The sequence below is a fragment of the Solea senegalensis genome, linkage group LG15, assembly GCF_019176455.1.
Source record: "Solea senegalensis isolate Sse05_10M linkage group LG15, IFAPA_SoseM_1, whole genome shotgun sequence".
NCBI classification, from domain to species: Eukaryota; Metazoa; Chordata; class Actinopteri; order Pleuronectiformes; family Soleidae; genus Solea; species Solea senegalensis.
Window position 1 is genome coordinate 18628230 of NC_058035.1, and position 15133 is coordinate 18643362.

Sequence of the window (15133 nt, forward strand, 5' to 3'; positions counted from 1 at the left end):
GATATTTTACTTTATTGTCCTTTTGTTTATACTTTAGCGTGCAGATTAAACCGCATGTGGAGGTAAAATGGAAAAAGACATAAAAACCCAACAGAATGATCTGCTATTGAATTGCATTTTTTTAACGTCTGACTGAGATGAGCCTTGATTTGTTCAAGGTCAACGGTGTTGCGTCACATTAGTCTTTGTAGGGGAGATTTACAAGAGCACATGGAAACAGGGAGAGATTAAGTAAATGGAAATATAGATAAAGACAAAGAAAATGCTTTTGTTATTCTTACACAGTGACGTAAATGATGTTCTAATGAAAAATGTGAATTGTTTTTCTGTTAGGAATCAGTTCAAAGCTGTGTGGAAGCTTATAAAATAACCTGCAGGGAGCCGATTAGCTGTGGGACATGAGTGAGTGCCACCAGGGTATTAACTGTGCCACTGGTCCAGACTACTGTGGAGCTCATGTAGAAGTCCAGTGTGTAAGAATAAGTGACATTCACCCAATGCCCTTCAGTGCTTTGTGGTTGTGTTGATTGTAGAATGAGGTTTGGTTGTTGGTGCGTTGCTATCTCGAGGCAGCAGAAAGCCACTGTGTCATATCAATGGTGCAGTATTTTTAATGCTTATTTAAATGGCGGTCAGATGTCCTTATCTGACCGCCATGTTCACAATGTGTACCAGAAAGTATGTTCGCTTGCTTAATTAGCGTCTGTTTCAACAACACGAAAGGCCTTTCCTTAAGTATACATTAGAGGCCGGTAAGGCTATGAAAACATAATCATTTTGAAGCACTTATACAAACATACTTATGGGTAGTAAGTGTTCAATTTCTGCTAATAAACCCCACCATTATTTTCTGAAGCTATGAGAAAGGAAAGAACTTTGCACTGCACCAAAATGGCATGTGCAAAGCTAGAAACAGCCAGGAGAAAAGTCTACACTTGATGTGTCGATGCTCTGTTTGTGTCATGTGAAGTGTAAACATCTGTGCCAGATCTCCACGGCGTCATAGACTTTCATTTTATTGTTTGTCTAAAACTTGACTGCCTGTGTCTTTTTCTGGCAGTTTTCTCAGACACGCCTCCGTGAGCTCACCGCCCACAGGACTGCGAGTCTGACTGTGTGCATCTGCAAAAGTATTACTAAGTAAGTAAAGCACATGGAAAACATATATATTGGTTTTATTTTAGGTAAGCTGAGTAGAATAAAACTGCTGGTTGCATAATAGACAGCAAAACTCTTGTCCTTTACCAGTATTCCTGGAAATGAACAGGGATAATTGCATATTTTCTGCAGTGCCAGCCAGGAAAACAGAAAAAAAAGCAGCGCAGATGTGCTTATTTCAGGGAAAGTCCTCCACTTTTTCCACATCTGGTGGACCCCGAAGCTTTTTCATTGTGCCCAGTCATCGTTAAGACAACTTTACCAGGTGAAAAAAAACAAAAAAACACCCCATCTACAATTCACCTCCCTTTTGTCCTGGTGGCAGAGCAAGGCCCTTGTTCCAACCGGGTCACAAACCCGGGTCTGCGAAGGTAAGAGTGCGAAACACTACACCAACCATGTGTGCCGCCCTTAACCAGTTAATCAGAAATGAGGTTCTGCCTTAATACCGTAGAACCAGGTTTTGGTCTCCATGAGGACTACTGGTCAGTGTTTATGCAGCTATATATATATGTAGCTATAGGTGAAAGTAAATGGAGGTAAATTACTACTGTCATTAATTACAAGCATCGATCTCATCACATCTGGTGGAGCTTAGTATTAAACACGACCTTCCTTCAAGTGATTGATGTGTTAAAAAGAACTACAGTGTGAGACGTACCAGCATCACATATATACACATAATGTATGGATTTAATTCAGATTTCTTTCCACAAAAATATACATTTGAAGACAGCACTCGTCAGACAGCTTTGTATTGAAATATGTGGCACATTTGCTCAGGCAGTGGGATTTTCGGATTTTCTGTCATTTTTTCACAGCACAAAGCAGTGAAAGATTTTTAATTTTTTTTGTATTTCCAATAAATGAATCCAATTCATATCAGGCCCGTTCTCAAACACCGACTGAATTGCATAGCTATAATAGCGTTGAATAGCCAAAGCTGTGCTTGCTACACTAAATATTAACTTTCTAGACTTTTAAAAAAAGTCATAGTTTGTTGCACACGATGCGTGAGCCACTTGTTGAGGAAAAAACACACTCGATTGTCCAAAGTTTTCACTGTGCACGGCATGTTGAATAACCAGCAGCAACATTATACAATGACACAGTGCAAAACGTCGCTTTATCTTTCCATCGTCATCATCATTATCAGTTGCTTTCATGATTTGGGCGTGGAGGAGGGCGTGACGGAGGAGGTGCTCTACAGGGAGGTGGCCCCGGAGGTGGAGGCGGCAGGGAGCCAGTTGGAGAAGGGGGTGCAGGGATGGAGCTTGAGTTGCCGGGCGGCAGGGCTCTGTTCGGAGGCGGTGTGTACATGGGAAGGGTAGAGGTGGTGGAGAAGGAGGAGGAGGAGGAAGAGGAGAAGGAGGAGGAGCAAGGAGGAGGCGGAGTGGACGGCAGAGGCGGCAGCATGGAGGTTGGCGAGGGGGGCAAATTAGAGACGTGGCCGCCCTCCAATGGACACTGCTGGAAAGTGTGTGGCAAAGTGTAGACAGGTGTGGAGGGATGGTTGTAGATGGGGTAGCGAGGGGCGGCGTAGGGTTTGCCTCGGGTGAAGTTGATGCACTTGCCCTGTAATTAGGAAAAAAAACGTTCACTGTAGAGACTTGCTTCATTGATTAATTTATTCCTATGTAAATTATGACAACTTCAGTCAGGATGTTTTTGTATTTTTATTCATTTTTGGCATTCGTGTGCATGCTTTTTTGCATTGGCTTTAGGGGGGGTGGGGGGGTATATACTGTATATGCAAGAATAACTCTTGAATTAGCTGTCCACCATAGTGATGGCTATGCATGAAAGGGTTAAAACCTATAAATAACCAATAATAAACTTTATTTCACAGGGCACTTTTCTTTAAAATGTGTGCATAAAGGGTCACACGGTTGGTGTAGTGGTTAGCACACTTGCCTTTGCAAGTTTGGAACAAGGGCGTTTCTGCTTGGAGTTTGCATGCTCTGTGTGTGTGTGTGGGTTTTCTAGGGGTTCTCCAGTTTCATCCCACAGTCCAAAGACATGCAACATGGGCATTAGGCAAATTGAACAATATAAATTGACCTTTGGTGTGGGAGTGAATCACCCTATGTCAGCTGAGATTGGCACAGCACCCCCCACGACCCTCATGTGGAGGATAAAGAGTTAGAGGATGGAAGGATGGACTTAACATAACAATAAGTTGTAAAAAAGTAGTGGTAAAACTAAACTATCAACCAAGTAGTTGATTAAAAAAGACACGACCACACTAGAAATCTAATTGCAAAGCCTCAGTTTCTCCTGCAGACAAGACAGTGCCGTGTACCTAATAAAAATGTCTCGACTCGACTTCTGCTGGGAAAGTGATTGCCAGGATCAGAGAAATAAAAAGCTTTCAACACACAGAAAGAGGAAATTCCTGCGTTAGTGAGGAAAATAAGGAAAATAGCATTCCTGCCAGCCCAGCCTTCCTGACGCTGGGAGCTGGGAGAAGCAAGCAGCATCTCCTCTTAATGACTTCTCCAGACTAGAGCATTCTTCCAGACAACACTGCGATTGTTTTTTTTTTACCTTTGTCCGCTCACCACAGCACTTGAGAGTTTCCTTGAAGTGGCCATACTTGTGAAATGAAGCAGATTTTTCTTTTTTGAAATAACGCAGATTAGATTGCAGCTCGGTTTTCTGTCGTCGTTCTTTGATGTTGAGCTGGAGACCTTCCCTTATCCCTCATTTCCAGAGGCCGTGAATTTAAACTCTGGTAAATTGTTAAACATCTGTCTGCCAAAGGTCACATAATTGGTTCACGATGAATGTGTGTTTATCTCACAGCTGTTAAGAAGAAATACGCCGTAGCTGTCGGTTTTGTGTGATTTCTGGTTTGTTAGTGTCTCACCTTGTCTCCAGGAAGAGGACGCATCACAGACACTCGGTCATAGCCTTTTCTCAGGAATACACACAGAGCATCCAGCTTGCCCTGAAAAATTGATCACAAGAAAATGATCATTTAATGTATAGGTCAAGAAATTAGTTTTGATCGTTGTGGCTCTGCAACACTGCATTTACTCCACTTTTTCTCCTCCACGTCTCACACTGATTTGTGCAAAGGGAAAGGTTTAAATGGTAGGAAGACATTTAGATAAAGAATTTATTTTGTTAGGAATAACACCCACTCAACAGATTCCATATTCAGGGGTGAGTTCAGTTCACGTCTGGTTCATATTACTATCCGTTCAGCTGAATAATATGTGAGGAAGTGGATTTATTAACTGTTTCCTGGTAACACATCACTCCCAGATATACTTTGGACAAGTCGGAGCAGTTTTGAAACATGTGGCTCACACTGTATTTTACATATATTCACAGTGTCATAATAGATTCAATGACAGCAGCAGTTCAGCTTAGTAATAAATGGTCGAAGGGTGGAATGAAAATGCCACGGCAACGTGGATGTCGAGTTAATATTTTCTTGTCTGCATCGTGTCGTCATCTGAGCTGATGTGCGTCTGAGGCATATGATACAAATGTCAAAATATTAACAGACGTGTGGTTACAAAATGCTTTTGTGGTAAAGAAACTTTGAGCACCTTGATGGGAGAATACCACTTCTGTGGGCGAGTGGATTTGTGCGCGTTGTAGTACGGCCTCATTGGAAGTGTATCAAACTCTTCAGGCATCACAACCCGAGCGTTTTTAGCTTTCTCCAGTTTGGCTCCTTCTTCAGTGGAGCCTTTATCTCCCCAGCGTACCTGAACAAAGGCAAACGCTCCGAGTAAAAACAGTGTACAATAATGTTATGGTTCTGCTGCAGTGTGTGCCAGTGTTTCCATCCACACTTGTGGTGTTGAATTTATGATTAGGCTGGTCCACCACCGCTCTGCTCCAGACTTAAATATGTCAACATCTGCTGGATGGATTGTCACTTGGCAACTTTCATGTATTGTTCACACAGACAATTGACCACTGACTTTCACTTCTAACGCTGCCATGAGCTTTTTATGTTTTTAGCCAAATGTCTCAACAACAACAAGATGGCTTTCAATCTTCAAACTGTATGAATCTGGTGACCTGGAGGCGGTAAAGACCACAGGTTTGGTTTTTGACCAAAAACCTGTAAAAGCAGTAGCATTACCCCAAGCCTGAGCGTTGCATTTATTTCCGATTAGCAAACGGTAACATTCTAAATTCACTTTTGAGTCCTCACAAAACCTGCATTCCTACAGACAAAGAATGTCACTAAAACCACCGCAAGCGTTTCCCCAGGTCTCTCCTCCCCGACTTAACTGTCAATAGTGATTAGACACATCGACGGTTGAAGCCTGTACTGTCAAAGAAACCATGGAAGGTCGTTAGTCAAATTTGCGACAGACAAAACCATGACGGCTCTGAGTTGGCGGAGGGAGCACTAAAATGAGGCTGCACATATTTTCCACTGCTCTGTTTGGAAGCGGCACCACTTCAGCTCACACTCGCAGCACAGGCTCCTCAGTGTGCGCCGCCATAAAGCACTTAACACTAAGTCAGAGTGTAATTATATCTCTGTGACTTTCATTCACTTCGACAACATGTGGATCTTCTCGACCTGACGACGTGTCGGTCTCCTGTCTGTTGTTCTGTGGATGTCTGAAGACAAACTTCATGAACTTCTGTTACCTTTTTCCTTCCTTTACACAACAAAGAGTTCATTTCTTTTGCCTGAGCAGGCTGCAGAGAATCAAACTCAGCTTTTATCTGAGGAATTTGTTATTGTTATTGTCCGTCTGTCTTTTACTGTTCTCGGTCTGTGTCTCCTGAGCTGTGTGAGATATTTAAATTTCCCCAAACAGGATTAATAAATGATCCATCTAACACAACAACCACCACACGCAAACCTTTCATGATTCAGAACTGAACAGACATTTTAACACCCTGTTGTTTACTGGCCACATGGTCTCATGTTAACTCTCACTGGCTCCCGGAACAAAGCCATAACAACAAAGCGACCCTGTCTTTTCCCCACATGGACTTGCATACTCATCTCTTTTAAGGTATGAGTCAATTCCTGCTTCTCTTTTTTAAGCCCACATTATTTCAACAAGATCTAAATCTGATGAGTCGCAGATTCAAGCTCGCCACATTTGTCATCTGTGGACCTGATGCCAGTTGAAAAAAAATAAATCTATTATTTTAATAATGTTCAAGATGATTTGGATCTCATTTAACCTCCAGTTGAGACATTCTGTTTCACAACCTCAGACAAGTATCTTCATTTACGTCTATATGTTGTGGGCACTGCATAATCAACATTTCAAGTTTGATTTGCTCCTTAAAGCGAGAGTTACCTCCATTCTCTTAATGCCTCCAACTCCTCGTCCTCCATAGTATGAGGCATCCACAGTGGGCCACCTCTTCTTGGGAAAACCATCCTCATCATCCTAAGACAGAAGTCAGATTAGTTCCACGTGTTTGTTTGGTGAGGTAATGACTATTGTAAATAAATTAAAATAGGTGCCAAGGTGTCTTTCTGAGCGACTTACAGAGCTGTCCTCCATTACCGGAGGAGGTGGGTCATGGATGATCTGCAGACAAATAAAGTGTCCTCTTTAGTGACATAATATTTGACAATGATCTCACGTTGAGGGAATGCAAGATGGCGGACGTACCACAGTGCAGCAGAGAGGCCAGAACCACCACAGCAGCATGATGATGAGCAGGAGCAGCAGGATGAGAAGAGCGATGGCCACGAACGTCCCGTCAGACTTGAAGAGGGAAAAAGATAAGGAACATAAACAGCTGATAATCTGATAATCTGGTGCTGATAATCACACATTTCTATGACTGTGGTCAGAATGAGACGTGCTTTGGATAAAATGACAGAAACCGCATGGTATTAGACAAACTGACACAAATTGTCTCTAAGTGATCCTATGATGGACTGGTGACCTTTCACCTTATCACAGCTGGAATTGGCGCCAGCACCCCCTTGTAAAACCTCATGTGGAGGATAAAGCAGTAGAAGATGAATGAATGAATGAATGAAAATAACAGCGTGTGACACAGAGGACAGTAACTACAGCTCTTATTCACAAGCACAAAAGTCCTCTGAAGACCCGAGAGACCAAAACACACAGGTCGTCACGTAAAGATGTCTCTCGTGCATTTTTTGAAAGACCATTATGTCACATGGATGCAAAAAGTTGCACAGGACGCTATGGATTACTTTTACTATCAGTGTTAAGGCTACTAAAAATGTCAAGGGTTTGTAACTGTTGAGCAAAATAAGCATCAAGTCATAACCAAAGATATGTTTCCAGTTATATTTTCAGTTAAACAGACACAACAAATGAAGCTGTCTGGTATGTATATGTAAAATAATATAAAGTGTTAGAGAAGTGGCAGTAACATATATGTATTATGCACAAATTTGCAATCATCATCATTTATATTGTGGATTGTCATGTGTCAAGTAGGTCCTGTATAAAAGGTTTGGTTAACACTGTTTTACACAAGTTACAAGATGACAAAATACTAGACTTTATTTTGTAATTCCTGTTCAACTTTGTTTTTTGTTTCCCTCTTGTTTACTCACACAAGTGACTGCAGATATTGTGACGGAGCTGGATATGAAGCTCAGGCCGTTGTTCATGCTAACGTGGAGAGTGGCCGACCTGCAGAGATGGTAAGATCAGTACTTTGCCTAAAACTTGTACAAATATACTCAGAAGACCACAGACAGTATTTCCACCAAGGTCAAACTATTTCTTTTATCCCAAAAAAAGACCAACTTATTATGTGGATCTCAACACCAAAAATATGTCTTAAGTTATTTCCTGAAAAACAAACCAAAAATTCAGATCTGTTCATGGATCTGCACCAACACAGACTGAGTTCTTCATGGTTCAATCCTCTTTCCCCCAGAGTTTAGCACCAAATGAGTTCAGTACATTTTACGTTATACTGCTGGCAATCAAACAAACGAACCAACAGATGTGAGTGAGGTAATAAACACTTAATGATCATGATGCAGACAGAACATAACCTATAGGCTGAGAGTTTTGTGATGCTGAAATGAAGTTTCCTCTTGAGTGAAATGTTTCTGTTCTTTTTTTTCTGTTCATCAGTGGTAACTTACGTTCCCTGTTTTTCCAGAACAGGAGCTGGGCACAAAAGGTAGGTGTCCCTCACCACCAGAGGTCTTTTCACTGTGGAAGAAAGTGTATTTGACACGCCATGTATTAATAGAAGTGTAAAAGTCATCATCAGCACGCTCCGTCTGCTCATGGGTACTGCAAACTCTGCTCTTGTTGTTGTGCAAACGGAGCGGCTGTTATGCAAGTCAAACTTCAGACCTAACTGTCGGACAATAAAGTATATCGTCGTCATCAAATTATTGTGTTACCCAATTTTTTGGACTTCCTCTCTTCTATGGAAAATGAAGTGAGTGTTGTGGTTCGTGCTCGTTCCTGATGAGATTCACAGAGGAGGAGGAGGAGGAGGAGGGTGCTGATGCTGATGGCTTTTTTTGGGGGAGGGCAGGGATTTAAATCATCGTGAGCCGTAATTAACTGTGCCACCCTGTTTCAGGCCTTGGAGTGGAGCTGATCCTCTCATATCATCTGACTCACCAGAAAGATGCATATGTACTGTATTTCCAAATTGTCAAACCAATGATGTAAGTACAGATATGTTCCACTTGCTCAGTGTTTCAGACTGATAAGAGAAGGCTTGACACATTTGGCCTACCATTAGCATTCATCAGACTTCACGTGTTTGGCATGAAGTTCAATATTTCATCTTTATAGCTTCTTTTTGTTATGTCTTATTTTATTTTAGCTGCTGGTGTGCTATATTCACCAACTACTGTAAAAAAAATACAGTGAACTTAAGATGCTAAAATGCTCTGCTGAGCTGATGGGAACCGTAGAATTGTGTTGGAAGTAAGCAGCTCCTTTGACGTCATGCACAATCTTATGGGAAATATGACTTTAAATTTATAAAATAGGCCTCCATAACATTTAAATGCTATATTATTAAGCCGTAAAAGCTGTAAATATCACAAAACACTGTGAATAAAAAAGAACTCACTCATCGTAACAGTGTCGTTGATGCGGAAGCTGCACAGCACCTTCTGTTCATCTCTGGCATGAAGGAAACCGTTTCCTTTGACGACAACCTGAAATGATTCTGAAGAGAAAGATGCAGTTGTGTGGGTGGAGTTGGAAATGACCATGATATATGGATCCTTGAGTTACAATATTGTGTTTAATCTACTCAACGTGTTGGTGTTTGTGGTTTGTTCCTCACCTCCTTCACAGATGCTGGACGGCTCTACGGCCAGGATCTCAATGCACGATTTCTTCAGGATCTACGATGGAAAACTGTCATTTAAGTATGTGAACTCTTATTCTTAGCAAAGTGCATATTTCCATGATATCAAAGTGTCATGCTTGTGTTGTTTGTACCGAATCAATGACCCCCTGTAGTGCCTCAAATCCATCATTCACAGGGAAGACATGGTCCTGACTGTTGGCTATTGTAGAGAGCTGTCAAGACATATGAAATGATTCAGTCATCTGCTTTTTCACTAATTCATTCATTCATTCATTTATTAGCCTATTGAATAACTACTTGGTTTACCTGGGTTTCATTGAAGTCTTTCACTCCAACACAGTAAACAGAGGCCCCTAACTGCCGTGCTCTGCTGGCCTGAATTCAAATAAGACAAGAGTGGTTGATGTAGGTTTTGAGAGGATATGAATTAAGTACATTTTAGAGTAAAAACCTTCCAAAGGGTTTTCACGTCACCTCTCTTTGTGCCAAGTCAAACGGATTTTCTCTCAGTTCGCCATCTGTTAGAGCGATGATGACACTGGCTGTCCTGTAACCTGAGCACCACAGCCAGATTAAAGAGAGAGAGAGTTTAAATAAAAACACAGCAAGAACATTTTTATTATATTTTTCTCAATAAGAATTAAAGAGACCAAAAAATATTAAAAGAGCAGCCGTGTTACCGTCTGGTTAAATCTGTGTCAGGTAAACAGATAAAATGATTAAATGCAAAAAAGAAAAAAGGGAAAATGTTCTTCTCACCATCTCCAGTTCCATAGTAGATTTGCTCACTGGCCTGTGAGAGGAGACGTTTTGAAGCATCAGTGGCTATCAATTTAAATTGACTTCATTTAGCTAGTCAGATTATGGCGGGAAAAACAGGATCAGTTTCCCTTTAACTTAACATACGACTCACTCTTTGAAAACCTTTGTGCATGAAGGTGTCTCCACCCGGCTGCACCATGCGCAGCTGCTCCAGTCCGGCTCGAATCTGCTCTCTAATAATGAACGCATCCCAGAGGACACAGGATGATTTTAGTTGATATGTAACACACTGAGCTAAGAATGCAAAACATATCATTTGGTTGAGTCTGTGTTTGTGCCACCTGTCTTCTGTTAGTGGCATGAGAGTCCTTCCCTCTGTTGAAAATACAATAAAAGACATCCGCAGCTGAGGACTGGGGGAAAAAAGAAGAAGACACAGCTGTTATGTTTCACTGTCTGTTATTTTCACCTTGTCTCTGTTCATTAACCTCAAAATTCCAGTCGTTTTCAGTGTGAACCCACCTGATGAACTTGTGTGCCAAGTGGTCCACAAAGTAATAAATCTCATTCCAGTAATGTTGCACACTTCCAGACCTTAGGAGGAGAAGAGTCAGAGGAAAACAATAACACCAAAAGTTAACCTTGTCAGTTCTGTCCAGATTACTTAATTTCTCAGGTAATTTGTTTACTTCACATATGTTTTTTTTTTTTATACCACACTGTATGTATATACAGTAGTGATGGCCAAACAGGGAAACTGAGATGAAATATAGGATCTTTCACCGAGTAATCTCCTTCATTCAAATAAACAATAAATGGTCCAACAAAAGGACGTCTTTTAAAAGGTCATTTGCTGTCTTTTAAAAGTGTCAGTCGATCAGAGCAGACAGAACACATTAATAATAAAAAATATTCCACAACTTCAAAGACAATCGGATGACTTCAGTGACCTATACTTGTCACAGCCAAATTTTATATGGTAACATGGGAGTGATTTGACCGATCTGGCCAAATCTTTTGTGAAGAATTGTCAAATGGAACATGTAGAAAAGTTGTGATTCATTTATTGAACATGGCTGGTTCAATGTTTAAATGACAGTAATATTGTCAGTTAAATGGAGGAAACATGTTCGGGTCAAAGACATGAACAATGAGAAAGCGTTGCATTATCAACTGTGCAAAAATATAAAATATCAGTTGTCATGGTAATTAGGGTTATGGTGCTGATTCCCATTGGTTTATAAATGGAACTGTATCTGTGGATGAGGGAAAGCAACAGCAACAATCTCACTAATCTCCATTTATCCAAATCCTGTCTTATTTTACCTACTTCAAATGATTACTTAAGTGATCATTTGAAGTGATTTCCCGTTCCTATTTGTAGAAACTGCTACTGCAAACACTTAGTGTATATGGATGCTACATCAAGGCAAAGTGCTTTTGTTAGTTTATTGTAACAGTCAACAAGATCTCAAATATAAAATAGCACACTGAGTTAAAACTCAGAGAACACGAATACAAGCTGCCTGGAGGTGAAACACTACCCTTTCCATGGAGGCTGTGCTTCAAGGGTACTTTAGGGTACACTTAAGGGCTTCTTCTTCCTGCCAGTTATTATAGTGCGGGGACTTGTAAGATAACACTCTGTGTCGTTTTCTAAGAAAATCTACACACCTGAGAATATCTGTGAATGAAAAATGACATTATCCACGTCATTCTTTCAGCATCAACAGCTGCAGATTAAACAAAACAAATCAACAGAAGAAAGTAAGTGTTTGAACAGCAGCTCGGTAAATGTGAACAGCCTCCTCTTAATGCCACGCTGCCTCTCTTCTTCTTCTCCCTTGCTTATGTTTTTATCCATCCTGTGATGTGAGTGCCAGAGACAGCCAAAAAACTTGGGTTCTCTGGAACATCTGGCTCTAATGGAGAAAGGGTTCAGCAGACTGAAGCAGTGGGACCTTAAACTGAGTGGGCTGCTCCACTCGGTTTAAGTGTGGTCTCAGTTAACAATAAGACTGTGCAACAACAAGAAATCATCTCTATGCCATGCATTAAGTGGCTGCATAAAATTGTCAGTCAACAACACGCGCTCTCTATCAAATCATACAAATTAAAGCTATAAACCAATGATTGAAAGAAGTGACAAGACACAGCTGCAGTGTATTTATGCGTGCATGGTTCGACAGAATTGCCTCTTGTCGTCCAGGAAACTATGACTGTATGACCCGGCCAAGTGAACAACTTCACACTGAGACACTGAGTTGATCTGCCCTTTTTGGGCGTTTTACATTAGCTGCGTGACAGATGAACAGACAGTGTAACTCAAACCTCATGTCAGCCTCATCTGCAGAAATCTGTCTGCTTAAAAAAAAAACCCACCAATCTGCAAATGAACTGGCAACAATAATCAATTGATTATTCCAGGCTTATTTTCCAAGAAAGTTTTCCATCCACTCTCTGATTTATACTCCTCATAAGTGATGGTTTCCTGCTTTTTCTTGACTTATATAAAACGGGAAACTAAATAGCTTTCAAACTTTCACTTAATACAAACAATTAATGCATAAAACTCTTAATGCACTGACCATTTAATCTAGAAAATCATCAGAGAATGAATAATGACGTAATCATTCGTTGCTGCCATAGCTTGTTGCAAGACTGAATGAGTATTTTTGATGTCGGGAATGCTATCAAATTGTTTGATCAGCTGGAAAATGTACACCAAAAATACATTAACTTTTTACTTACTAACTACTATAGATTTTTAAACTTGAAAAGCAGGAAGAGCCAGACAAGTGATAAAACCCTGCAAAAATAAGCATCAGTTTTGCTTTGTACAGTTAAAATAAACAATAAAAAACACTGATGGTCATCATTTCAGGTAACACAACCTGCAGTCAGTTAGGTACTCCATTAATACCCCTGAAGAGCATGAATAGTGTTTGCACCTGTGATGGAAAAAGGAAAAGTTGAAGCACTCACTTGTCCAAAACAAAGTAGAGGTCAAATCCTCCATAGCAGGATGACCCTGCCTCCCTCCTGTCATGGATCTGTCCTGCAGTGCCGGCCACCAGGACGGTCATCAGCATGCCCACCTCCAGACCGAGCAGGACCTGCCTGCACCAGTTGTGGGACATCACTCCAAACTTCAGATGAAGCATGTGCTCGACCTCAGAAAGGAGAAACATAAATACTCTCCTGAGACTGACTTTTCCTTTCACCTTCTCCCTCACCACCCTGAGACACAGCGAGCCATCCTTCAAGGACTGGATCCTCAAGACAGGAGTTAGAGTTAGAGTGTTTTCTCTCTGGATCAGTGTCCCATCTCCAGAGCTGCAGATGTGTGCTGGCAGAGGAGGAGTGAAGCTGAATGTGCAGCTCCCTCTCTCTCTCACACTCAATCATTTCAGCACATGGTGCCATGAGTGCATGCAACTAAAGAAAACACATGTATTATAGTTTACCGATTCTTTCACTGGAATGAGCCCCGACTTCCACTTTTAGTCCTTTTTCTTTTTTCCTGCTTTGAACAGTTTTTTCCTTCAGATTCTCCTGCAAGTTCTTCTAAACTCTACACTCTTAACCGTCAGTGCCACTTAGTGGTAAACAAATGCATCAATGCAGTTCACAGCACTTGAGACACAAAATGTTGGATATCTATTATCACCGGCCACTTTATTAGGTACACATGACACCAAGTATTGTGGCAAGAGTGGCACCACCTCTGACCTCTGGCATTAGTAACATATTTTCACCCCAAAGACAAATTACCACTCACTGAATATTTTCTCTCTTTTTTTAGACCAGTATCTTCAAACCCTTAAGATGGTTTGTGTACTAAAATATCTTGTGATTGAGTGATTAAATATTTGCTTAAACAAGCTGTTCATGTGCCAGATAAGTAGCCAGTGAGTGGATACCTCATAATGTAAAATGTCGTAAAATGTTGGAGTGCTGAACCCCAAAAAAGGGCAGGGAGTACTCAAAAAGGCAAACATGTTTTGTTGTTTAATCGCTCACAGCAAAGTGAAACCTAATAACATTTCATAAATACATGTTGTTGTTTTTTGAAAGGACACTACTTATTGTTCATACATTCTCATTTCCCCACACATAGGTGTCTTGTTCCTGTACCTGAACGCTAGATATTTGGCTTCTCATTTTCCTCAACCACAGGTCATTAGTAATCAGCTGCTGCTCATCACCAATACGTGTCTCTGTGTATTTAAATACAACAGTTTCTGTCGTTGCTTTTGCCAGATTCTATGCGCTGCTTATAGCTGCTGTGACGTTGAAGCTGTTCATGCTTTCCTGTTTATATTCACAAATAAGCTGTAGTATGAGCTAGTGTCCTCATCATGGACACATTCTAAACAATTTGTTCTCAGGGAGTCTCAAAGAACTCAGTGTTGGTTGCCCTACATGATTTGATGAAGTCAGACAACTAAAATTAGTTGAAATGTCAGATAAGTAACTTTTTCCATTGCACTTGAGGAAGCAATACAACCGAACGCACATGCTCTAACAGCACAATACAGGATTTCAGCTCTGTGTTACAAGATTATTATCAGATTACATGGAATGTTTGGCACTTGAGGATATTTAATTTATAGTTAGAGGTAAATGTGAGCAACATAAATAGAGCTTTCAAGGTGAAATGTGGCAGAATTTGTTTACCTGGACTGAGGCAACCAAGCTGTCTTGATGCTATAGCTAGCCACCTGGAGTTGCTAGGATCATGTCGTTCATTGAGCGCAGAAAAAAATAGAATTTTAATATATAACCCTTAAGTGTGTTTATATAAGTGTATAATCACTTTTTTTCACATTTTGGATGAAATACCACAGTAGGACTTTTTGGTCACATTTTGGACGAGATACTAACCTAAACCTATTTTTGTCACATTTTGGACAACATAGCATGGTAT

The 15133-nt window shown here is 40.7% G+C and overlaps 1 protein-coding gene across 2 annotated transcripts; it reads right to left on the reverse strand.

The window, feature by feature from the left end:
- Positions 1–1819: 1819 nt before the first annotated feature.
- LOC122781943 (anthrax toxin receptor 1-like) lies at positions 1820–13724 on the reverse strand. 2 transcript variants are annotated; one of them, XM_044046069.1, is made up of 19 exons: positions 13671–13724; positions 13189–13376; positions 10726–10797; positions 10545–10616; positions 10355–10436; positions 10201–10234; positions 9916–9995; positions 9748–9816; positions 9573–9653; positions 9415–9475; positions 9196–9294; positions 8243–8312; positions 7700–7778; positions 6774–6869; positions 6648–6689; positions 6453–6545; positions 4719–4880; positions 4028–4108; positions 1820–2733 (listed from the first exon to the last, which is right to left on the reverse strand). In XM_044046069.1, exons 2-19 carry the CDS (start codon positions 13365–13367, stop codon positions 2311–2313), a joined length of 1875 nt encoding a protein of 624 aa, XP_043902004.1. In that variant the 5' UTR covers positions 13368–13376; positions 13671–13724; the 3' UTR covers positions 1820–2310. The 2 variants fall into 2 exon arrangements, with proteins under 2 accessions (XP_043902004.1, XP_043902003.1); XM_044046068.1 differs by lacking the exon at positions 13671–13724 and having other exon boundaries at positions 13189–13601.
- Between the last annotated feature and the right edge of the window lie 1409 nt (positions 13725–15133).

Coding starts and splice junctions, on each gene's coding strand:
- LOC122781943 (XM_044046068.1), bottom strand. CDS start 13,394: ATGTTTCTCCTTTCTGAGGTCGAGCACATGCTTCATCTGAAGTTTGGA. Junction 6,870..7,699: donor CAATATCTGCAGTCACTTGT/GTGAGTAAACAA, acceptor TCCCTCTTCAAG/TCTGACGGGACGTTCGTGGC. Junction 2,734..4,027: donor GTCCTCTTCCTGGAGACAAG/GTGAGACACTAA, acceptor TCCTAATTACAG/GGCAAGTGCATCAACTTCAC.